The 26,298-nt window shown below is 38.1% G+C and overlaps 1 protein-coding gene across 5 annotated transcripts in view; it reads right to left on the bottom strand.

Annotated features, from left to right (window-relative positions):
• Nucleotides 1-26,298, bottom strand: part of LOC131074771 (uncharacterized) — a 294,384-nt gene that overhangs the window by 222,060 nt on the left and 46,026 nt on the right. For 2 of the 5 annotated variants that reach the window (XM_058011449.2, XM_058011456.2), the window contains exons 3-4: nucleotides 24,366-24,540; nucleotides 24,012-24,117 (exon numbers count right to left, since the gene is read on the bottom strand). The exons of 1 other annotated variant lie outside the window; for it this stretch is intronic. In XM_058011449.2, coding sequence (XP_057867432.2) covers nucleotides 24,012-24,117; nucleotides 24,366-24,540 — 281 coding nt within the window. Of the gene's footprint in view, nucleotides 1-24,011; nucleotides 24,118-24,365; nucleotides 24,541-26,053; nucleotides 26,110-26,213; nucleotides 26,278-26,298 lie in introns of all 5 variants that reach the window. 2 more of the 5 variants (XM_058011460.2, XM_058011463.2) reach the window with 2 other exon arrangements.

Here is a 26,298-nt window from a genome sequence, read left to right as displayed (position 1 = left end):
AGACATTTGGGAAAGAAACCCTCTAGATTGTGATAGTTGTTCTCAATACTTCATCTCCATCTTTGTGGAACATTCCTAATGAGCACATGTCTATTGATATTTCCAAGTGTCTATAGAATTCTTCATTTCTATAAACATGTTACTCTCAATCTTCTTTTGAAAGACATTATCTTCAGAATTTTGATCGTGTTTCTCATTCTGCCTTGATAATCATATGGCACGATTTCTAAATTACATCTTGAAATGCTTGAATCATTGACTCATCCGAATGATCTTTCCTCCTCTAGCTCTTCTGTAAATAGCTCTTCATTGTGATCATACCTTCAACCTTATGCTCCGGATTTCCCCTCTTGTTGCTCTACTAATGGTGTGAACCTACAAGGACAAGTAGCTTTATTATCTCAAGGGTTTCTAGAGTTAGTATTTCAAAATACCCTTCTTATTTTACCTACAATTGAATTCATTTCACATTTTCCCTTATAAGCACACTTAGTGAGACTTCATCACTCTACTACCTCATTTTTGGAAGGATCTCATTTTGATGGCAATGTAACTCATGGACCTCGATTTACATTCTTAGTCCCTTAGCATTTAGGATTTCAATTCGAAACTCTACACTTCATGGTTCATACATAGAATGATTTTAGAATTTCTAGTCCTGAATCCATTGTTTCAACATGCTGCGAGGAACTTAGTTGTTATGTGCAACTCGGACTTAAGGATGAAAAGTGGAATTCAAACCAGAAACTGAAATCTAGCCCCCCAACTTGGACCTTGGAAAGATTCTGGAATCAACCTGCAAATTCGGCTTTTGGAAGGGTTTCAAGATTAAGGACAAAACTCGGTATTAGGACAAGTTTTAAGATTAAGGCCTGATTCTGATTTTGTGTCCAAACACCGAATTTGAGGAGGGAAAACTTCATTAAGGTACAAAATTCAGTGCTTGGAAGATCTATAGGATTAAGGCTTTAACTCTGATCATTTAGGATTCCAAAAAGGTCTCCTACCACCAAGTTTTGGATTGTAATACTTGTTTGTGCTCATGAATTTCTTCCCAAAACTTTGATACTTCTCACAAACTCATTTTGGGATTGCTTTGACTTGGATTTAACATGCTCAAATCTGCTTAGACACCACATGAGATGTCATTTTGAAACTTGGGCTTAAGACTACTGCAAGGAAATTCAATTCATGGAACATGGAATGGAACCTCTGTGTGCAACTCAAACTGAAAAGGAGCATGGAGAATTTTCTGTTTTGAAACTCTCAATCTGTGGAGGAGGTTGAAGACAATGGTGCATTAGATTACAAGCTCGGACCTTGACTAATCTGCAAAATCAGTCTATGGAAGGGATTTTAGATTAAGGATAATCCTAATTTTGGTGCAAACACCAAATTTCAAGGTGACTTGGGCACAAATTCAGTGCTAGGAAGATCTTCAGGATTAAGACTAATACGGTTTTGTTTGCAACCAATGAATTTGGGAATCTTTGTGCAGAATTCAGTCATAGGAAAGTTTGAAGGATTAAACTTATTCCCTTTTTTAATGCAAGTACCGAATTCTGGATTCTTTATTCCAAAACTTATTTCTAAGTCGGAGCTGGCCATTTTAGGCTGTTTGACTTTGTTCCTTGTCTAACCTTGAATCTGATCTGGTCTTTGAATTCCTCTTCTCCTTTCTTATTCTTCATTTGATTCCAATGTTGCAAAAAGACCTTTGGATTGGAAAAGGCATAGCATTGGTCCTTTGTTCTTTCCACAATAGGTTGGATTTCAACCTAGGTTTGGACTTGAATCTCTAATTCCTCCCTCAATCATTTATACATTTCTTGTCTATGGTCCATTTTGAGGATTGATTCTCACCGCTACTCCTTGTGCCTTTATTCCCTAAGCTTTGAGTCAGGTTTAATTCTGAGTTCCCTCTCACACCTCTTGAGACTACATGATGCAATTTGATCTATCCTCTCTCATTCTAGCAACCTTTACAAGACAGAGCTGCTGCAAAACTCCACCAAAGCAAGCAACACGAAGGGGGTCCCTATCAGAGATAGGGTGTGTGTGTGCAACACAACAGGTTTGATATATACCATATCCTAATTTTGATTTGATGCAATTTCTAGTCCTAGTGGGATGTAGAAATGTAACTATGGGTTTGATCTAGATGAACCTAAGAGAACCTAGACAAAATCTAGGCAATTCTAGCAATGCCAATATGGAAACCATGTCCTTTTATTGGAATTTGCATACTTTCCACTTTTTAATAGTCTCCAACATAGTCAAAAGACTCAGCAAGTTTTTGACAATTTAAAATGAGTACTCAACAACTCTAAGCACTTGACTCGTGCCACGCATGAAAAAACCTAGATTGAACACTCCAAAAACATTGATTTCTTGGTCATTGTTTTTTGCCTTTTAAAATATTATGAATATGTTGTGCATCGTGAGGACACTACCCCCAAACCCCTACAAGGGATACTACCCCAAGACCTCACTAGGGGCATTGCCTTAAGACCCCTACCAAGTTTTGTGTTGAAAGCGGCCCAAGATTAAGGGTTCAATCTCAACAAACAAGGAAGAGCTTCGAAACAAAGAGAGACATCAATTCTTAAAATCAAAATTAATTTTTAAAATTTTAACTATGTTGTATTCTTACTCTGCTCAAATATTTAGGTGCAAACAATATTTTATTGAAGTTATATAGTCTTTATTTATAATATTAATATTACATATTAACATTTAAAATTTATTAACATAAACTTTACTTAGAATTTTATTCTTGTATTATGTATTAGCTTCATTAATATTGTGTAAGGCTTATAAATATTTTTGTATATTAAAATTTTGGGAAATATGTATATTGGCTCTAATATTCTTGTTTCTAAACTACAAATTTATATTTATATATGTTTTTTATACAAATGAACCCAACTTACCAAAAAAAATTGCCAAATTCATGAACAAAATCCACGAACCTCACCAAGATCCAAACCAGAACCAGCAACTTAAAATTTACATAAGTAATCAAACATAACCTTCACCTAAAGAAGCTGGCAGTTAAGCAATCGCCACTTACTTGAACCATCAATTCTGCCACCTTCCAAAGAAGTCTACATTTTCAAGAGTCTACTAAACTAAATTTCACGTCCAAAGTGTCTGGATCACCTATGCATTGCCTTTGCCCCCAAAAGATCATCTACATTGTTTATCCTCATACATATTTAACTGAAGTTCAATGGGAAATGATGATCCGGAAGTTTCTCACAAATTACACTTTGATCTTGTTACCTGTCATTTTTACTCAGTTAGAATAGCTCCTTTGGATCATTTAGCCTCTCTTTATTCCTTTCGTACTTTAAATTCCTAAGTTCAAAAAATGCCCAATCGGCTAATCAACCTTATTTTAGGCGTCAAGTCTCACTTACATCAAAAGGGGCCCAGCCCTTTGCTTTATCGATCTATCGCTATTTAATGTAAGTGTAACTTATTAGTTCTCGATGTCAACAAGCTTTATTCCACCCGATCACCAATCCCCGATAATGTTGTGATTGTGTGGGGATATGATGATTTGAAGACATATGATACATCAATCATTACACACAATTCCCTTGAAGCCAGACAATAAGCCATTTAGACAAAGATAGAGGCCAGTGAACCCTTTGCTGGAACCTCTCGTATATCAAGAAGTAAAGAAATTGCTTTCAGCCAAGATTATCTTTCCCGTGCGACACTCAACGTGGGTCGCCAATTTGGTCCCAGATAGAAAGAAGAATGGAGAGATAAGACTCTGTGTTGATTTTAGAAATTTGAATAGAGCATCAGAGAAGGATAATTAGCCACTTCCGTCATTGGACGAGGTATTACAGATTATGAATGGATCACAGATGATGTCCTTTTTGGACGGATATTCAGGATATAACCAGGTGATGTGTAATGTCCCCTTTTCTAGGTAACATGAGATGAGCAGGGGTTGACCTACCATTCGAGTTCCCGTAGGTCAATGACATGGTTAGGGGACTCATTCTGAGGGTCATGGAGCTTTGCAGGGGCTCTGTGAGCCATTTTGGACCATCAGACGACAATTCCTATTTTTTAGGGAGAACTGGCAATTGACTGAATGACCACCTGGGGGACCAAGGAGTAGAGCAGGATCCTTTTGAGCAGTTACAGGTGTTTGGAGAGAGGTTCCTACTTTTTAGGGCGATTCCCTACTTTTTAGGAGGTTGTGGCAGTTTCCATATTTGAGGTTCCACGGGACCATACCATGGTTTCAGTTTCAAAAGATTTGGGTATGTTTCCTAGTTTCTAGGAGCATCCCTAGATTTTAGGGATAAGACTGCCAGTGGATCCATGATTTCCGACTTCAGTCACAGACAGGTGGCAGGTTCCGTTTCAGGCTTTTGGAGTCATTTGAGCCTTCTGCAGCTATTTGGGTTATATTAGTAATATATTTAAATATAACCTAAGTTAGCGTTTAATTAATTAAGTAAGGCTATGTTTATAGCCATTTTGGAGTAATAAGGGGTTTTTGGCTTCATTTGGATGCATATGCCCATGTGTTATAGCTCGTTGGAAAGGTCTTGAACTTTTCTAAATGTTTCCCATTTGTTAGGGACCCTTTTGATGAACGGAATTCTTTTATATTAAAAAAGTGGCGTTTTCTCTATACTTGGCGACTAAAAAATGAGAAATAAGACTTTATAAGCCTAAGCGCACTTTTCATACACTTTTAGGGTTCAAGCTAGAGGGAAGGAGTTATAAGGAGATGGTAACCTAATTATCCAGCATCTTTTACACATTTTCATCTTTGATTTGGAGAATTTGCTCTGGAGAGCGGTTCAGCATCTGGGACGAAAACCCCAGGGTCTTGCCTGTCTGGGACGTAGCCCCCAGCACAGTGGTTATTTGGTTCTTGCATTCAGTTTTCAATGCCTTAGAGTTGGTACGACATCTTTTCTGGAGGATTCAGTGGACAGAGTTAGGGTTCAGCGTGGAGATTGGGGTTTCCAGCTTGGCATCACCTAACAGCCGTACGGCTGTACTTTGCAGCCATTTCTCTTCCCACCTGGAGCTATGTAAGAGCTTTGGACGTTTGCGGCAGCCTCCTTCTTTATTACAGTATTCACTCTTCATCCAGGTTGGACTCATTGCTTATTGTAATCTTCCTGGAATTGTTTGGAATCACTATCTAGATAATTATTTGATTTAAATAATCAGAAATCTGCTTGGTACGATTCTGATTTGGCTGTGTATGAACAATTATTTCCAGTACTCTTTTCATGTACTTGTTCTTCAATTATTACTTGCTGAAAAACTATCAAAACATAAAAAGAATTCAACCTTCTGCAACTTCTATCTATTTCTGGAAGATTATAGTAATAAACAGGAAATTCAATTAAAAATAATTAAAAGACTTACAGCAGATCAGCGAAGGGATCCATCAGGGATCTTTCATGATGGTAGAATATGAAGATAGATTGAAGACAGCCTTCACCACGAAGTGGGGTACATTTGCATACAAAAGGATGCCATTTGGCTTAATCAATGTTGGAGCTACGTTCCAGAGAGCTATGGACATTGCATTTCAAGATTTAATTGGAAAATGCATCATTATTTACATGGATGACATTACAATTGGAAAATGCATCATTATTTACATGGATGACATTACAATTTTCTCAAGGAAAAGAGAAGATCACATTGAAGATTTGAGTAAGGTATTTCAAAGATGCAGAAAATACGGGATATCTCTTAATCCCAAGAAATGCATATTCGGAGTTACAGAAGGAAAATTGTTAGGACATGTTATCTCAAAGAGAGGAATTTCAATTGATCCAGAAAGAGTTGAAGCTATGTCAAAGATAAACCTCCCATGCAGTAAGAAAGAACTGAAGTCCTTCGGTAAGATTAATTTTGTGAGAAAATTTATCTCTGGATTTGCTGAGATAATACAACCATTGAATGAAATGTTGAAGAAAGATGAAGAGATGGAACGGACAACAGAAGCTAAGAAAGCATTTGAAGAAATCAATTCAATTGTTGCCGAGGGTCCTGTTTTGGTCAGTCCAGATTATACAAGGCCTTTTCACTTGTATTCTTTTGCTTTTGAACATACATGTGCTGCAATCCTTACACAGAAGAATGAAGATAATGATGAACATCCCATAGCATTCATGAGCACACCGTTGAAAGATGTGGAGCTGAGATATCCAAATGTAGAGAAACAAGTTTATGCCTTGGAGAAAGCGATAAAGAAATCCAGACATTACATTTTGAGGACGAAAGTTTATGCCATTGTACCAAATGCAGCAGTTAAGACGCTCCTTATGCAGAATGAATTAGGAGAAAGGAGAGGAAAGTGGGTTGCCACTATCCAAGAGTACGACATCGAGATCCAACCAATGAGACTTGTTAGGGGTCAAGCCTTAGCGTAGACTTTAGCAATGGATGGACCCAAATTAGTCCAACAAGTCTATGCAATTGAAGATGTCACTCCAAATGAATGGTATAAAGACATTGTTTGCTATTTATTAAACCAGAAATGTCCCACACGTATGAGCCCCGCTCAAAAGAGAGCATTAAGATTGAAGTGTCAACATTTTATGTTACAAGGCTCGGTTTTATACTGAAGAAATCATGAAGGAATATATTTGCGATGTGTTGGCAAAGATGAAGCGAAACAGATTAAGGAGCACTTTCACAACAACTTTGGGACGGGTCATGGTGCAAGCTTGGCAATTGCACATAAAATTTTGAGAGCAAGCTATTACTGGCCTACTTTGTTCCAAGATACTCATGAACATGTGAAGACTTGTCACACATGCCAGGTTGATGTTGTACGAGAGAAGAACCCATCCATGTCGCTGCAGCCCATGATCGAGTCCAAATCTTTCGCTATGTGGGGTATCGACTTTATTGGTATGATCAATCCACCTTCCTCCACGCAACACAAGTACATTCTAACCATGACTGATTACTATACTCGGTGGTCAAAAGCTCAGGCTTTGAAGTTATGTACAACTGATGTTGTGATTAAATTTTTAGAGGAAAACATCATTACCAGGTTTGGATGTCCACATGCTATTGTTTGTGATAATGGTTTTGCTATTACATCATTAAAATTTTCGAATTGGGCTTTTGAATATGGTATAACCCTTAAGTTTTCATCGAATTATTATCCTCAGGGTAATGGGTTAGCCGAATCAACGAACAAGAATTTGCTAAGTGTGATCAAGAAATTGCTAGAAAGAAATCCAAAAGACTTGCACACACAACTGAGATTCGCCCTTTGGGCAGATAGAACGAGAGTGAAGAATTCATTGGGGAATTCCCCAAATTTTCTGGTATATGGCCAAGAGCCTGTCTTCCCCGTACAACTGAGGATTCCAACATTGAGATTTATCCAAGATTACATGGGAAGTGAAGACGGAGTGTAAACAAGATTGACACAACTGATGAATTTAGAAGAGAAGAGAGACATGGCATTAGAGAATTTCGCCAAACACTAGGGCGTAGTTAAGAGATGGTTTGACAGACAAGCACGGGTAAAAGCCTTTAGAATTTCTGCCCTAGTGCTTTATTGGGATAAAGCCCACAAAAGGAGGGGAGATCACGACAAATTTGACAAATTATGGAAAGGCCCCTATCAGATTGCTGAGATACTGGGAGAGAATGCATTCAAGCTGAGAACTTTAATTGGTGAGGATGCCCCGTTGCCCGTCAATGGACAATTTCTCAAGCATTACTTCCAACCTTAGGTTTTTTTTGAAACCTACCCCTTGTATCATAGTTAGAGTAGGTTTGCTTTCAGTTTGCCTTAGTTTAGGTTTGCTTCCGGTTCAATTTTAGGTTTAGGTCGGCTTGCTTAGGTGTTAGTTTTGAGGGATATCCGCTCGTGATGCAGGAGTTGTTGTTAAGACACACTCTGCGTTTCACCAGGTTTTGTTTGGTCCATTTCTTGAATGATTCCTCATGAAGTTCTTTTGAATTGGAGATTGTTTTTGTATAGAATATCATAGGTTGAATCCGTATTTGACAGGATTGGAAAACATTTATTGTATCTTGACGCTGACATCATTTGATTATTATATTTTACACATTAATTTTGTCCGAGTTATAGTAAATTTTCAGGTGAATTTGAGGCTAGTGAAAAATCTTATATCCTTCTTCAATGCCACTGTAATTCTCAAACCCTAGTAAGCCTCATTGCTTACGAGCGAAAGGAATTGACAAAATATGAAAGTATTTGAAAAGAAAATATCATCTAGAAAGAAAGAAAAGAAATGCAAAGAAATGAAATATCTAAATTGGCTAATGGGAACATGTGAGTAACTCCACCGGGGCTATAGATGCCTGGTTGGCAATGGAGCAATATTCGTGAGATTACAGCGATAACCTCATCGGGGCTATAGACGTCTAACTGGCAGCGAGGCTCTATCCAGGTTGCTTTTGAAGTATGGACAAACCGCATAGCTAGTCACTCTGGATCCTCTAACTTTACAATAATCTCGTGAAGGTAATGAATGCAATTGCACACATGTAGATAATCAGTGATCAAGTATCTTGATACAATTTTTGGATTCCATCCTTTCAAATGTGCTTTCTAACTTTTTGCTATGTTATGCATGGATTAACTGAAGATTCTAAGAGTCGGATTGAGTTTTATTCTTGAAATGTTTTGGAACATTTTCTCCATGGAGTCGCCAGATGTTGTGACCTTTTCACACATCGCCCCATTGCAAACGGGGACCCCCTCTTTCCTGCTTTCCGCGTTGGTTAGTTTAGGGTTTTGGCAGCATAGTGGGCAATTTTGAGTTCTCATGCCCAAGTCTTGGATTTGTGATCATGTCTAATTGTCGTTTAGGGTTTTTGAAGTTATAGGATCAAGCATGTAAAGTTGAGATTTTAAGTGATCCTAATTTTGTCTAAGTGTAGACTCTTTGAGCGTTAACGTGTTTTTGAACATCTACGTCGGTGATTTTTAAGTGCTAAGGTGTTTTAGGACCTTTAGAAGTTGTTTTCTCGCTCCTAGGGAGTATTTCAAGTGGATTTTGCACTTTATCCCGATAGGTTTCCTTTTGTTTCGCTCAAATTTTGGTGAATTTGCCTAAGTCCAGATGAGTTCTATTGAGTTTTGAAGTTTCCTAGCGGTTTTGAGTGGAAAAATCATCATATTCCTAATGAAAATCCATATTCTAAGGGTCAAAAGGTCAAAATTCCAAACTAGAGGTGCTTTTCCCCTCATATTCCTGACTACCCATGATTTTCCCCACTCAAAATCCAGACTAGACATGGATTTGACATGCCCTATTTTTCCCCCATTCAAATTCCAGGCTAGGGGCGATTTTCCACCAAGATGATTAAATTTTGTCTAATTGTTGGGAATTTTCCTCACTACCTTCGAATTTCCCCTAGGGAGTGTGGATGAAGTTGCAGATAACTTAAGTGAGGATTCTCGATGACTATCGATTTTACACCAGAGCTTTTCATGATGACTTTTCATGGATTTTAGTGTGGATAATGATTCCAGACTTGGTGCGAATTTCCACCAAGTGCAAATTGAAGATTTTTGAGTCCGGATTGCTATCCAGACTGGGGTCGATTTTCCCCCAAAGTGTTTTTTGGCCAAAGTGATGATTTTAGTCGAGATTTTGACTCCCAACTTGGGTCGATTTTCCCTTAAAGGCAATTTTGTGCAATTTATGATGAAATTTTGTCCGGATTTTTATCCAGACTGGGGTCAAATTTCCCCAATGTGCATTTTTTGAAAAATTTTAATTAATTTCATTTGGATTTTTAATCCAAATAGGGGTCGATTTTCCCGTGGGTCCAATTTTGGATAAAATTTTAAAATCTTTTTAATAAAGTGACCCAATTTAATTGTTTTTAATGACATTGATGATTATTTAAAAAATAAAAACAATTAACAAGTAATAAATGATTTGCAATTTAAAATTAAAAAATTAATTATTTCCCCAGGCAAGTCGATTTTCCCCACAAGTGTGTAAAAGAGCAAAGGTTTTATCCCACATTGCTTGTGTGGTGAAAACTCAAGGTTAAAGCAAGTTTAAAAGGGAGTGGCCAGCAATATAATATTATTATATTTGCCAAGAATGTGCTTACTTAGGCGATTTTTCCTCCAGCTGGCGAATTTTGGCAAAGTGTCAAGTTGACACATTGGGCTGAATATTGTTCCCATTGATCATTTTTTTCTCATTTCCAGCCTAGGGCGATTTTATTTGGTTGCCATTGGAGTAATTTACTTGCATATTTTTCAGACTTAGTGATTTTTCTAAGGGTGGCGTTAGTTTTGGAAGGTGGCGATTTTGTTTTGGGAGGTTTTTACCTCCATTTTTTGGTGATTACTCTCCTTGGGTGGTGGCGCCATTGCCGGGAGCTTGCTTGGTATCATTCTCAGACCTAATTTACTCCTTTTTCAGACTTGTGTGACCCCCATTACCGGCTGGAACTTCATTTTCAGAATTAATTTTTCATTGCCCAGCCAATTCCAACCTAGGCGATTTGCATTCGGAAGAATTTTGTGGAGTTTTGTGTGCATTTTCAGACCATTTGCATGTTGGTGCAGGTCTGAAACTCCATTGATAGGGGGCTGTCCTCACAAATTTGCCATTTCCAGCCACTTGTCAACCTAGGTGATTTCACTTGGGAAGCATTTTTTGCTTCATTTTGGGGCCATTTTCTGAGTTTATCTTCATTCTTAAGGGTGTTGGTAAGTTTTCCATTTTCAGACTTGTCTTCAGACTTAACTCTCATTTCCAGCCCTACATACAAGCTCAGATTTACCCATGTTTGCCTTGAGAAATTGATTTTCATCATATATTTTGCATTTTGAGTGATTGCAACATGATTTTAAGGACTACTTTACATAGTTGCAGGTTGTCTTTAGACTTTTGGCAGCCATTGTTGACTTCGAAAGGGTGTCCTCAAACATTTTTCGTGTGAAAGTTATCCTTTTCACACCTTTCCGTAGTCATTTCTTGATCCGGTATACTCCTTTCCACTCTATTTTTGGTAAATTTCCTGTGTAAGGAGGTGTCTTCAGACTTTCTTAAGTCTGAAAATGATTAATTTTATGAGCTTTCACGAGGGTCTTGTACCCTAATTTTATGTATTTACGATCTATTTTCAGAATTTGTTTTAAATATGGACAAAATTCTTGATTTCCATTCCCCAAATTTGTCTACATTTTAAGGAATCAAAACTTTCTTAATTCTGAAAATAGCTTAGTAGGATTGATTTTCCGAAGTTCTAACTTCTAGCTTCGTACAAGTACGATGTCGAAGTCCGGAATCAAAGAAAGGAGGGAACAACAGAGGATAATTGAGATGAGATTCTATCCAGAATCCAAGATGTCATCTAGATGGAAGCGGTGAGACATCTTCTGGAGTATGATTCTATCCAGAAAGAAAAACATAGAACGGGCATGTCATTTCCTATTTCAGTGGGGAAGACATTGGAGGTGTGCCAATCCATCGTAGCAGCTAGCACAGCAGTTGAAGATCTTGCATTCTATCGATTTGCAACATACAAGAGAAGAGAAAGATTTGATCCAGATAAGAAAGTTGGAAGGATCAGGGGAGATAAGTTCATCCACAAGGAAGACAGAAGATTATTGGGCCAACCTGATGGACGAGCAAGCAGTAAAAAAAATAATGTGGTCCAGAATGTCAGTGGATTTCATGAGAAAGTGTGGACTTTTCCTCATTCCTGATCAGGTATTAGATGATAAGGATCATACGCATCCACAATATGAGAATGAAATGAAGAAGGAGATTTTATTGCCTAATTAGTTAGAACCAGAAGAAACAGATTTGAATGTGTTGATGAGAGAGGTCTTGAGTTTCTCCCGAGGATGGGTAGACCATTAGATGAACAAGTTAGTTGACATGGGTGTTACCTTCACTTATGAAAGGATGAAACCAGAGGAATCCACTTCTGAGGATGATCAGAGGACTATCAGTGATATCAGGATTCATGCGGATGAGGAGAGTCAAACTCCCAAACGAAGGAAGAACACACTAGAAGAAGTCAAGGCTAGAGGGAAAAAGATCGAGGAGGTCAAGAAGAAGAAGCAAAAGACTATCATTCTTTCGCCTATCATCCCTTCACCACCTCCTAGTGTCTCATCAATCAAGGAAGTTGAAATGCCAGAATAGAACAGGGAGTTTGAGCAATGTTCCAACACAGCAATATTACCAGAAAATGTTTAGGATTTACATGCTACAACTACATCTGCTCCACCTAATGAAGATGATGATCAACCGGGATCTCCCACTGTCCTTTTGGAGGTTAGTTTGGGGAAGAATGTATATGATTTGACCAGGAATAATCCTGATGATGATGATAATGTTATCTCGGCATTGAGAGAGCTTGAACGAGAGATGTGTCTCGATGATGGTATCGAGATGGCCACTATTCCTGATTGGCTGATGAAGAGTATGGAGAAAAGTAAGAAGATGGTAGAGGCACGGCCTATTGACGACATTGATGACTACTTAGCTAGAAGCAACAAGGAGAAAGAACCTAGGAAAGTTGAGATTTTGTCACACATAGCTAGAGATGAGACTGGAATGCGGATTGCGCGGGTGGTTGTTCCTATTGGAGATGTGACAACGGGCATTGTTACTCCCATGGATTTCCAAACTACTTCAGTTGCCCTTGGTCGTACTACAAAAGAGTAGGAATTTCAGGAGGTTGGTGATACCCTCAAGGCAATCAGTGCGAGATTGGATTGGGTGATAGAGAAAAGAGAGAAGTAAGAAGTAGAGAATATCAGACTTAGAGAGTACATTGCAGGGATAAGGCGTGAGAATCCCACCATTATTTCTCCTATTGCATTTGATCATAGACTACATACACATTATGAGGCAACGAGAGATACACTCTCGGAAGTGAAGAAATGGATAGAGGATACGAAGAGACACACGGATGATTTCCTTACTCACTTTGTCCAGGCTTCTGACAAGACAACAGGGCTTATATTCAGGATACAGTATTTGGAGGGAGTTTGGGAAGAATTTCGACCCATTCAGGAGAAGACTATTCCACGCCTCAGAGCTTTGAAGAAGATTTCTATGTCCACATTGATCAGAGAGACTATTGTGCACAATGGAGATAGATACGATTTCCATTGCTAGTATTGTTCATTGGCCATGAAGAAATCAACTTATGAGAGCGCACAAAAGAGTTGTGTAGAGATGGAAGGATCTATTCATGATATTCAATTGAAGATCCTTGCCTCAATTCAGGAATTATTGGGAGTTGATGTCAGTGAAGCCAATGGGTTACACTTAGCAAAATTAAGAGACAAAATGAAATTCATGTATTTCAATCAGTTGGACTCTTTGAAGAAGAGTCAGATAGATGACTTGGTCTCTTTGTTGATTCCTGTTCATAATTCGTAGAAGTTCATGCCAAATTGGGAGAACACTTTGGATGCATGCTTGGATGCATTGGACGTGATTGATTTACAACAGGATACCTTACCCAGCATTTCCATGGAGGAGTTAGATTCTGTATTAGCTAGATTCTTGGAGTATGCTAGGAGAGAGAGAGATGCACGACGGAATCTTCTAGAAGATTCCCTATTTGATGACTAGGTATCTTTCTATTGGGCCATATGTTGGTGGCACCATTTTTTATGTAAACCCTAATTAGGGCAACTCTAGGGCTTTGTTGGCATGATCTTGGCCTTTGATTCTAGTTTAATCTTGGCCATCCATTTTGTATGAGACTCTATATATACCTCATTGCCTCTCATTTGTAAGAGATATTTTGTAGAATTGTTGGTATATTCTACAGCTTTTGAATATAAATCATTGTTCGACTTGATGGTGATTTTGTTTAAGTGTTGTTTTGCATTCAAGGTTCTCAATTCCTCCAAGTTAAATTAGAATTTTAGATTAGAATTTGCTTTCAATGTTTGTTAGATTGAATGAAAGAATTGTTGGGTATATTTGTGTGGAATCTATTAATCCATACCACTAGCCTCTTGCTGATTGTAAGTGCGTCGTGCGTGATCAACTGGAAATTTATGCAAGCTTAACTTCGATTATTATACGTCCATTGTTATGCATCAACTTGGATGGTCTCAATGTTTTATGATAGTAATTTGAAAATCTATGAAATACACCTTAGATGATCGCACTAAGCTCATGTCAAAATCTGTTTGACTTGATGGTGAGACCTTGCCTAGTTTAATTCCACTAAATTTGTTCATCATTTCCTACATTCCTAGGCTTAGAATAGATTTCTTGAACCTTGTTCCCTTTTGCCATTTTTTTTTAGGTGGTCTTGTTAGAAATTAAGTCAAAAAACTACATTGCCAAATCTTAAGTTATCAGCACACCCATTCCACATTCATGATATACAAAAGTTAATTCGAACAATTGTGTAAGTCCCCAAGTGAAAACAGAAATTCACATCGACCATTGAGTTACCCACTCGTCAAGACCTGACTGTAGAAACCTTGGAATCATTTTAGTTGATCTTATCCTTAGCATCTGAGGTGATTTTGTTCAAGAGAGGGTAAAGTACTTTGGTATTTTATTTTGATGCTTGCATGTGCATAAAACACACATCAACAAGTCTGTTGTTCTTTCCTAGATTAAATCTGTGGGTGTGGAATAAGTAAACTTTGTGTTATTTATCTACATTCACTTCATTTGAGTTTAATCTTTCGCACCTACTTTCATGGTTATGGGTAGGTGTCAGTTTACTTCTTCTGCTTTCTGGTGAAAAGCATACCCTATTCCCGTTCATTGCATATCTTTTGAAGGTAGTTGTGCCTTGTAAAATAAGCAAAGAGTACTTGCAAATACCATTGCAAGTGACTCAACTATTGGTCAAATTGTCATTGATATGAGAAAGGGAGTATAAAACTGAGGTGACAAATCTGTTAACCAACAGATCTTTTTGAGAATATTGACAACATATTTTTACTAACACTTCATTATCCGATTCAAGCCAGTAATAGTCCTTTTTAAACGCTCATAGCTAGGTAATATCTCATACTTATCTTGTTATCTCAGATGGTCATTTTATTTAAGTTTTGCAATGGTTTTTGTTATGTACAGATATTTTTTTCCTTTTGAAAGCAAAAAAATTACATCAATTCTGTGTGTTGTGTGAGCAGAACCCCAATACCTTGTCTTTTACTGCAGGCCAACGAAAGTTAAACAGACTTTTGAAGATTAATGGAAATAAATAAGTACCACACAATATTGATGATAATGCATAAAAGCACTAACAACAAAGGCAACCTATTAAACACATTGCTTCTTACCATCCAATCTCACCAAAGTCAGTTGTAATCATCACTTTCATATTCCCATATCTCAGAAGATTCAAATCTCACTAACGACATATGACCTTTGAATCATCGACACTTTCATGAGAAAAAAAAAGGAAACAAAGATATTGTATTAGTATTTACAAGTAATCAAAATTGCTAAATGAGACTCAGAAATGCAGCTGGATACTATAGGATGAGGAAGCCAATGAGATGCTCAAAAGAAATCTTAAAAACCCTCATTGTGGTTTAAAATTTCAATTCTAAATGCAATCTATTCAAAGTAAAATAAAATTCAAAATTCCCAAACGCTAACCCTAAAACATAAAAATTTGGTCTACCGTTGTGTTGTGACCATTTCACACATCGCCCCATTAAAATGGGGACCCCCTCTTTTTTGCTTTTGTTTTGCCTGTTCTTCTCTCTGCTTTAGGGTTTTGGATTAAATGAGTGAGTCGTCTGGATTAGGGTTAAGCCTTAGGGTTTCCTTTGATATTTTCAAGCCAAAGTCCAATCCAATTTTGACAGATTATTAAGCATCCTCGCATTGATTGCAAATTTTGAAATAGGATGAACCTACCAGGAGGTCAAGTTTGTCTCAGGATGGGTCCAGTTAAGATTTTGAAGGCACATTCAAGTTATGATTAAGTGCTAGCATTTCAAGGATTGAATTATGCAATTTTGTCCGGGTGAATTTTGACCAAATTTTTTGAAGGTTTACTAACTTGCCCCTAGCCTTGGAGATGACTTAATTTTGCCTTGTCAAGTGATTGAAGACCTAAATTTTGATATTTTGGCCTATAGAGGTGAAATCGCCCCTGTCCCTCACCCAGGGACCAGGGCGAAAATGATATTTGGTGCATATTGGTTATTGACTTGTTTAATTTGTTTTATGCAGGGTCTCTAGGAGGACAAATTGGTCGGAAATTGAATATTTTGAAGATTTTGAAGACTCAAAAATGATGAATTTTGAAGATTCAAGACAAGTTCGCTCCTGTCCCTCACCCAGGGACCAGAGCGATTTTCCTCAAACGCACCTTCTTGGACATTTTTTGGATTTGGACTTTTGTTCATAACTTGCGAAATGATGGTATCTTCCCCAGCAGAAATTTGAGAAGATAATTATGAAGATTTGACCCTAAGGAACAAAATCGCTCCTGTCCCTCACTGAAGGACCGGAGCTTGTTTTTCAAAGTTACACTATCCTTGCAGGATCAAGACAATTTTTTGATTGGAAGAGATCAAGGAGGGCATGTTTTGTCCATTGAATATAATTTGAGTAATTGGCAAGCAAGGAAATATGCTAAAATCACAAAATCGCTCCTGTCCCTCACTGAAGGACCGGAGCTTGAATTCCAAACTTACGTTGTCCACACAAGATTTAAGTGATTTTGCGATTTGAGGAGGTCAGGAGAAGAATGCTTTGTTCATTGAATATAACTTGAGCCGTCTACGAAGTTGAAAATCAACCCAAGTTGCAATAGGCGCTCCTGTCCTTGACCAAGGGACCAAGGCGAATTTCAAAGGTAGCTCCTGTCCCTCTCCTAGGGACCAGAGCGATTTTCCCTCAAGACAAGTTTTTTTGCCAAGGTAAAGCGAATTTCAAGCTTGATATGAAGGAAAGAAGGCATAGTCACTCCATTGAAGATAATTTTGAAGGTTGCAAAACGCAAAGTGAGCCCATAATGGCCAAGGCGCTCCTGTCCCTCTCCAAGGGACCAGAGCGATTTCCTCATAAGGCAAATTTCCCGCAAAATTAAAACGAATTTCATGTTGGAGATGAGTGAAGGAAAGCATAATGAATCCATTGAAGATAGCTTTGAAAGTTAGCAAAAAATGATTGAGCTTATAATTGTAAAAACGCTCCTGTCCCTCACCAAGGGACCAGGGCGAAAATGTATTATCAAGACTTCCCTTCCAAGTTTGGTCGGATCCAAGCCAAGGCGCATGATGGAGATGATATTAGGAATGCTTCGAAGAGGAACAAAGTTGCAAAGACCACGAGAACTTGATGGAATTGGCTAAGGCGCTCCTGTCCCTCACCAAGGGACCAGAGCGAAATATTCAAGTATGCCTAATTTTAAGATGCCACTTTCGTTTCAAACATTCAAGATGGAGTAAGCAATGACATTTTACGCCTTGAAGACAATTTGATATCAATATGATTGAAGATTTGCGCCATGGACTAAGGATCGCTCCTGTCCTTCACTGGAGGACCAGGGCGATTTCTATAAAACCAGTCATTTCCTTCCAAAACCATGTCAAGGCGAAGTCATGCAAGGTCCAAAACGTCTTTAGGAAGGCGATGAACAAGGAACCAACCTTAAAAAATTGACTAACTTAACCACAAATGCAAAATCGCTCCTGTCCTTCACTGAAGGACCAAGGCGAATATCCTTGGAAGAGCTCATTTGGTCTTGAGAAAGCAAATTGGACATGCATGAAACGAACAATAAAGATCATTGCCTGCCTCGCAACTCGATTTGGCAACTTAGAAGATAAAGACCAAGGGCAAAAAGTAAAGATCGCTCCTGTCCCTCACCAAGGGACCAGGGCGAAAACCTCTAGAATATCAAGTTTGCCTTACAAAGGACAAGTTAAGCATGTATGGAATGGATGGAGGAAGATCATCGATTGCCTTGCAACATGAATTGGCGGTTGGAAAAGACAAGAACCAAGGCTAAGTGTGGGATCGCTCCTGTCCCTCTCCAAGGGACCAGGGCGAAAGTACTTTAAGGCACACTCCTTCCACAAAAGGAATGAATTAAACTCAAGTTTCCAAGCGAAAATGCTATTTCAAACGTCCAGGATAAGACTTCGAACGTGAAAAGTGAAGAACGCAAGGCTAAAATGCATGAGGCGCTCCTGTCCCTCACCCAGGGACCAGAGCGATATTTTTGATGTCCCAAATATGTTTACCATGCCTAGGCGCCAATGTCATCTTAATTGCATTAAATGCTAAAATTCGATAAAACTTTGAAATATTTTTAATTAAAATTGGCATTTAATAAGTTCGCATAAGGCATTTAATAATTGGATTAAGCCTTTTAAAAAATCGAAATTTAATTGCAAAGGCATTTAATTAATTAATTATTAAATTAAGTGAAGGGAGTGCGCTTGGGGTTTTATTTTAAATATTTTTAAAGGTCGGCCTCCTTTTTATTTAATTTTGTTTATTATTTGCTTCATTTCCACCAAGTCGGCCTATGGGAGAGTTTAATGGTGAGCGCCTATATAAGAAAGGTATTTTGAAACATTTTGATCCATCATTCAATCATTGTTTAAGTGCAATTTGGAGAAGCAATAGAAGGAGCGAAATCTCATCCAAGGAGAAGTGCGAATCTTGATCCAAGAAGAAGTGCGAATTTCAATCCAAGAGGGAGTGCGAACTTTGTTAGAGGTGGAGCGAGTATCCCTCAAGGCGTTGAAGACCCAAGGTGGTGAAGTTGGTGAAGGAGGCGCCTTTGCTAGAGGACTTCGATATTCATCTTGCCTAGCAAATTCCTTAATTTTTTGCGTCTTTTTTTAGAGCTAGTTCTCAAAGAAAGGTATGGTGAAGATCTTCCTAGCCTAATTTTGAAATTTTGAAATTGTGAATTTCCAATTGCATCGTCATATTTAGGAAATGATAATTCAAAGATTTATCATGAAGTTTCCTAAATTTAAAGCGTAAACTTAATCTATACTTTTACGTTCCAAGGTATATTGCTCATTATGAAATGTTGTGTAGGTGTCAAGATGGCGACCCCAAAGCCAGGAGCATCCACCAGTCGTCCAGCCCTCATGAAGGAAGATCAAAGGAACGAAGAGATGGAGACCAAGATCGTGTCAAAATGGAGCAACATTGGAGATACCAACTTGGGAAACTTCAGTGTGAAGAAGTTTTGAGAGGTCCCTTACATTGGAAAGCCATCACCTGTTGCAAGGAGAATAATTGAGAGTGGCATTATCAAGGCGGCCGGCTTCCCTCCAGCAGTCCAGTGCCATGAGCTGATGATCGAGTGTGCTTGCCATTATGACCCACAGTCAAGATCGATCGTGTCCAAGGAAGGAAACACTTTGGCTTATCTTTCAGATGAGGCTATCAGTGAAGCTCTTCATCTACCAGAACATAAGGATATGATTTACAAAAGCTTGGAAGGAGCTAGATCCATGTACGAAGATGATCCAGATACTTGCTTGAGCATCATCAACAAGAATTGGCTACTCAAAAGTCGTCCTCGCCTGAGCAAGATTCCCAACACACCACATAGGATCGACTTCCAGGAGGAGTACAGAGATTTGATAACCTTACTCAATCGAGTTACAGGGGCTCCTCAAGCCTTCTATTTTGAGAAGTGGATGTTCTTCTTCATCCAAGTGATAGTTCAAGGAAAAGGAACAATTCATTGGGCTAGAATTATTAGCCATTGCTTGGACGTACAGTTGAGAAGACTGAAAGCTACTAAATCCTTCCACATGAGCTCATACATCATGTATGCCTTGATCAGGAGTTTTGAATATGCAGGACTACCTCACAGAGGATCGATTGGAAGAGGACCTGGAGAGGTCAGAGTTTGTGAATCTTACGTTCATTTGCATCATCCACCTGGGAGTAATTACAAGTTAGTCAATGATACCTTCACAATGAACATCACCAGGACACTGCAAGGCGGGATTCATAATCGGCTATCTCAGGAGGCACAAGAACTTGTGAAGAGGTATGGTGCTTGGTTTATCCAATTCCAGAAGTTTACATATATTAGAGTTCATGGGTGTCCTTCACCTCCATATATGTTGCCAAGATATCCGACAGACAGGATAGTACTACTTGAGGTAACTAGGCAACTGGCAGCTTATGCGAAGGCATTCAGACACAGGCATGGAAATGGGATTCCTGTACCTACATACTAGGAAATTCAGTTGAGGTATGTCCTAATGTTCCAGCTTTAGATGATGCAGAAAGGGAGTTGGCCTTATATTCATTTTCATTCTTTTCATTGAGGGAGAATTTTGATCCTTATGGATATATAGAAGAAACAGTTGGTAGAAAATACAAGCATGAATGTCAGGTAGAAGACTTTTGGATGAATCTCTCAGATGATTTAGAAGTAAAAAGAAAGATGCATTCCAGATTGCCTTTGGATTTCATCAGGAAATGCAAAGTTTACAGAGTGGCCGATCAAGCTCAAGACAGTGGCAGGCACCTCCAGTCATCCTATGATAGAGAGGACAAGGCAGTAATGATAGATTGGAACGAGCCTAAGGTTGTGGACTTGAAGACTTTGATGGCTCCAGTTTTGTCCTGTACTCGCAGATGGGTTGATGTGCAACATCAAAAGTTGAGAGAGCAAAACATACCTATGACTTTTACTTTGGAGGAAAGGTCGGCAGAAGGAGCAAGCGTAAGTGAAGGCAATCCTCATCCTAGAAGCACAAGCGAAGGCAATCCTCACCCCAGAAGCGTAAGTGAAGGCAATCCTCATCATAGAGGTGCGAAGAGGAAAGAAAGACCCGAGAAAAGAGAATCTTCCAAGAAAAAGCAAGAGGCCAATCGAGATCGCTCATCCGGCACATCTTCTCAACAAGAGAAGAGGGTACTTGAAGTTGAGGAATCTACGGAGTCAATGGTTCAGAATGATAAACATGAAAAAGGACAGGCATCTCAACGTTCATCAAGTCAATCTCCCCAGGTCAATGAGTTACATGAAGACAAGAATGATGATGAAGCAACATCTCCTCTCCGGAAAGAAGAGCCACTACCTAAAGAAATACAAGTTAGAGAGACAAGGTCCGCCATTCCAGATTGGTTGAAGGAGAGACTAACAAGGGTGATTGTGATCGAAGACGAAGAAGATAATGTGATTGATTTAGATAGCTTTGTTGGAAATTCTCAGGGAGTAACAGAAAAGAAGAAGGCCACCAAAATGTCCAAGATGATCAGAGATGAGACAGGGTCCAGGAAGTTGCAGATAGCTACACCGGCAGTGGACAAGTACGAGGGTGAGATCCTTGCAGAAGAATATGATGTAGAAACCGTTGAGCTTGGTCCACTCACCACCGAGCAGGCATTGGATGAGGCTACTGATTCATTTGAGGCACTTAAAGATAAACTTAAGGAAGAAATGGAAAAGAATAGAAAACTTGAGAGAGAGGTCGGTGCTTGGAGAGGCTACTTTAGCCACCTCAGTCAGCCTTTGGGACGTCAGGATCCAGCAGTATCTCCTGTGCAAGCACTTCCCCTTGAATCAGTTGGTGAAGCAAAGAAAGTTAAGAGCTTGGTCCAGCTTATGAGCTCTTGGATTGACAAATCCCATATAGTTGCCATTGAGTTTGCAACAAGAATGATGCAGACCATTCATCGGGCTATCCAGGTCCTTGAGATCATCCACAACCTAATGATAACGGTAGCCGCCTTTGCTCATACTAAAGATGTTATCATTCTTGTTCTTCAAGTAATCAGGCAAACACCAAGAAAGATCTTAGCACAAGAAAAGATAATGGATGGAGGAGCTCATAATTTACTCCAGTGGTCTACTTTACTCCAGATGAAGGAAGTACTTTTCGAGGACACCAGCACCAAATGCAATCAAGTAGAGGAGGTCATCCATCTGATCCAGGACAAGGTGTTTGGGGTTTTATGTACTATTCTTGGCAGAAGGATCGAAGTTGAGACAGATGTGGATCTCCAAGAGTTGGAAGAAAGGGTCAAAGTCATCTTTTGCAAAGATGAGAATGTGATTACAAATGAGCAAAGAGATCAAATGTTTGCTACTATGCTCCTGATTGAGAAAATCAAGGAACTCGAGCCTGAATGGGACGCAGCTCTTCTCAAGGCTTTTGATCAGATTATTCACTTGGAAGAACGAATGAGAAATCTTCCCGAGATTCCTATTGCTGAGATCGAGGGAATCGTGTCCAAATTCATTGCATATGCTAAAAAGGAGCATTGGAAAGGGAATAAGGTTCTAGAAGAGAGGTTGTTATAGATGACATGGCACCTTAATTATCATTGGTCTATGTTTCCTAGATTTTTGTGCCAAATTAAATATTTGGCTATGCATTTAATATTGTGCAATAAAAAGGGAACTTTTGTAATAAAACCCTAATTAGGGTTTAGGTGTCAGAATCTCAGCCGTTGATCTTCTTGTGATCTGGGTCGTTCATTGTAATTGAGGATGCTATATATACCCTCGCTCATTTTCATTTTGTAATAGAGAAGATATTAGAAAATAGGAAATAGTTAGAAGATTAGAGCTTTTGGAGAGAAGAAAGTTATTTTGTAGCAAGATTGAGTTTGAAGAAAGAATTCCAAACAATTGTTGTCTATTTTGGCTTTGAGATCAATAAAATATTGAAGTTATGGTGTTTTATTGCAATTCTTGTGGCTATCTTCATGGTTGTTTACTTTCTTGAATCATTCTCAGTCGAAGTAGTATTTAAGTTTGAAGGACTAAGTGTTGGGCTTGATTTTGGTGAGATTCACGTTCCAAACCACTAGCTTCTTACTGATTGTGGGAACGCCTTGTGTGGTCAACTGGAGAGACTTGAATTACTTAAACCTTCAATCGTCATTGAGCTTTGGATATGTGCCTTTGTGGTAGTGTCCATGATCCTTGATGAATTGAAAAATCATTTGTTACCTTAGAAGATCGCATCAATTTCAGTTGGGTTGTTATTTCATGGCAATATTGAAATTGGTAGAATCTTGCCAAGTCTAGCCTACATTGGGTCATTCTTAGGATTAGATTAGAATTTATCCCTTGCAAACTCTACCCTTTTGATTTTTTTGAGAACTTGTTAGTTTTAGGAAATCTTGTTCCTGCAGCTCAGAGGACGTAAGGCCCCTTGATGAAACAGCATTCACAACGACCACTGGTGCTTATCCACACGTAGAGACCCTACATAAAAGAACATTGGAGTCACCCTGATTGATCCTTTTTTGCGACATCTTCAGCAATCAGAGACTTTATTCAAGAGAGGATAAGGTACCCTTGGGTATTTTATTCTGTGTATGATTGTGTACAAAATACACGTCAACACGTTGCTCAATATTTTTCTTTAAAACAATACCATTTTTTTTAATTTGTGAAACAAGAAGGAAATTGATGAAAGTCATGATTACTCAGGGTTAACTGCAGGTTTTTCAAGAGTAATGCTTCCATGGTTTAAGGAGTTATCTCCTTTATTCCCTTGATGCTGAATCTTGACAGTAATCTGCAAATTTGTTACTAAAACTTATACATCTCTACCTGCAATCAATCCCTCCTTACCAGATTGCCACGGCACAAATATATTTTGCTAGTTTGCCCTATGTGAGGCATCAGTTCATCCACAGAACATCACACCTTACTCTCTGACTAGGTTAGTTTGCTTTGCATTAACAGCCCAGCTACCACACTATGCATTTGCCCTTACATGTGCCTTTGCTTTTTATTTTCACTTAGACATAAGATTTCTAGGCTGCAATTGGTTAATGCGATTCATTGATTTATCTTTACTCACTGAACATTTCAGTTCTATAGACCTCCTTCCTCAGTCAGTAAAGGACATCAATAAATTTTCATTCTATGTTTTTCAGCTTGATATCTTCTGTTAAGTGTTCAAAACCTACAATTTCCTTTGTCACCACTTAGTTTGATTTTGCTCCAAAAAGACAGCCTGCTGAAAATCAATGTTAAGGTCGCAATAAAAGCAATTTAATTTACATGATGAAAAGATGTACCTGCAACTTGGCTGCATGATAGAGTGCAGTGCCCTTTAGCTCTGAGAATTCATCTTCTGTGAACCATAGTGGAGTACCAAATGTTGAAGGAAGCATATCAAGGTATCTGTTTTTTCCAAATGAAAATCAAGGAAAAGCCTATCTACATGCCTTCTGTGAATGTCCATTGCAGGAGTCCCTCCATTTTTAAACTATATTATGTTCATTTGCCAGATTCACTCCCCTTTCTATTCCCTCAGCCTCGTCTTCCTCATAAATCAAAACTAATGAAAGGCCATAGATATTATAAAAGTATACATAAACAAGCATGCTTATGAGTTCATATAGAAAAAATGAATACACCCTCAAAGATACGGTGACCAAAATGAAACTTCACGAGCACGCTCCACAAGTAAAAAGAGAATTATAAGGAATCGATCATCAACATCTCCTTCTTCAAATAGCTTCCCATACTCTGATCCTAAAGAAGGATCTTGAAGTATAGTCATTGGAGTGATAGCTAATCTGAGTGGAGCCACAAGGAGTACACCTGTACAAACAAATAACAGTTAGGTTGAATACCATAGTTAGTCCCTGAAAAAAGGAATTGGATCAAGCAAATGGTTCTTGACAAGTTTACAGTATTTTTGTTGTCATAAACTCTCGTTATTTTTCTTTCTTTTCACTACTATCATTCTTGCATAAGTTTTAGTGAATGTTGCTTGGTTCTCTCCCCTGTCTGTTTCTTCTTTTATAAATTGAACAGGAGATAATATGTAATTTTTCATTTTAAATGACAACAAAAAACAATGATAGAAGAAGAAAAAGGTTGAGAAGCAAGCACCATAATTAACCAGACAGAACTATTTGATTAATCTTGTTGTAAAATGGTATAGGGCTCATAATATAGGAGCAGAAGTGCAGTACTCTATCTTAGTTAATTATGTCCATATTTGAAGTTTTAAATACTAAATTTCCTTGGAGTTTTGTTTGCGACCAATGTGACTCTAAATGTGGGTTTTTTTCAAGCCTAGAAACAATAGGATAGGTGCCATTTTTTAATGTATTTAACTTTAGAATACAAGAATAAAACTTTACCAAATTGTAACTTATCTAAGGGAACCAAATAAAAATCTAAACCTTTTACAAACATAATTGGAGAAAAATCTAAAAAAAAAATCGTAACTCAAATATCGTAGATTGATAAATTATGATTAATTATTTAGGTTAAATTATTTCTTTTTCAGGGCTTTTTAAAATATTCTTTCAACTTTATGCAAACCTCCATTTGGGTTAATCCTAGAATAGCCCAAAAATCCAGAACTATTCCTGGAAATGTCCAAGGCATTTCTGAAATGTTTCCAGGAAAGACCACCATTCTAAAGAACCCAAGACATTTCCATGAAGAACCAAAACTAGATCAGTACTAAAATAACTAGAGACTCTATGCTACTACTAGCCATGTGCATAAACTCCCAAACCTGCAAATTCTAGAGATGTGTGCCCAAAACTTGAAGCAGAGCACCAACATACGGTCATCTATAGTAATTATAACACCAAAATGTTGAAGCCAACTGTGACTCAACAACCAAATTTGTATTGTTAAGTGCTGGAGATGCGATTGAATTATAGTTCGATCCATGTTTGTATTGTTAACATACTAATAGTTAGTTAGTACTTACTAACTAATCAGATTCATATGAATCGGGTTAGTTAGTAATTAAGACATACCGTTTGATATTGAAGAGACACAACCGATCATGGATCAGTTCTACAATTCATATATAGCCTCATTCGATGGAAGAATGCAATCATCCAAATTGATAAATGACTTGTATTCTTCAGCAGAGATAATCCCAGCAACTCATATATTCACAAGATATAGTTCGACATTATATATTCATTTGATATTGCAGATTGATAACAATATCCAAGGCATTCTATATCGCAGATCGACATCATATTAAGGGCATTTTATACTGCAGATTGAATATATATTTTCAAGTGCTGGGCATTCACTATTAGTGAATTAATCATAATATCAGGCATTACTGTATACTTACCTGGGCGAAGTCTATCAGTGATCAAGGTGGACTTGAGCAATATTATATACCAGGCACTGCTTCATATCAGTCAAAGTACAGATAAGTAACTGAGTCTATACTAGTTGCAAATCATCTACTGCATTCTTTGATATTAGATTCTAAAGACATCTTTACATACCTGTGATTTGTCTTTCTCTACTTGAGTCTAAAGAAGTTAAAGAGCTGAATTTAAAGATACTTACCTGCAAATAGAAGACTGAATT

The sequence above is a fragment of the Cryptomeria japonica genome, chromosome 11, assembly GCF_030272615.1.
Source record: "Cryptomeria japonica chromosome 11, Sugi_1.0, whole genome shotgun sequence".
NCBI lineage: Eukaryota > Viridiplantae > Streptophyta > Pinopsida > Cupressales > Cupressaceae > Cryptomeria > Cryptomeria japonica.
The sequence above is the reverse complement of the archived record's forward strand: the minus strand, read 5'-3'. Positions and strand labels throughout refer to the sequence as shown.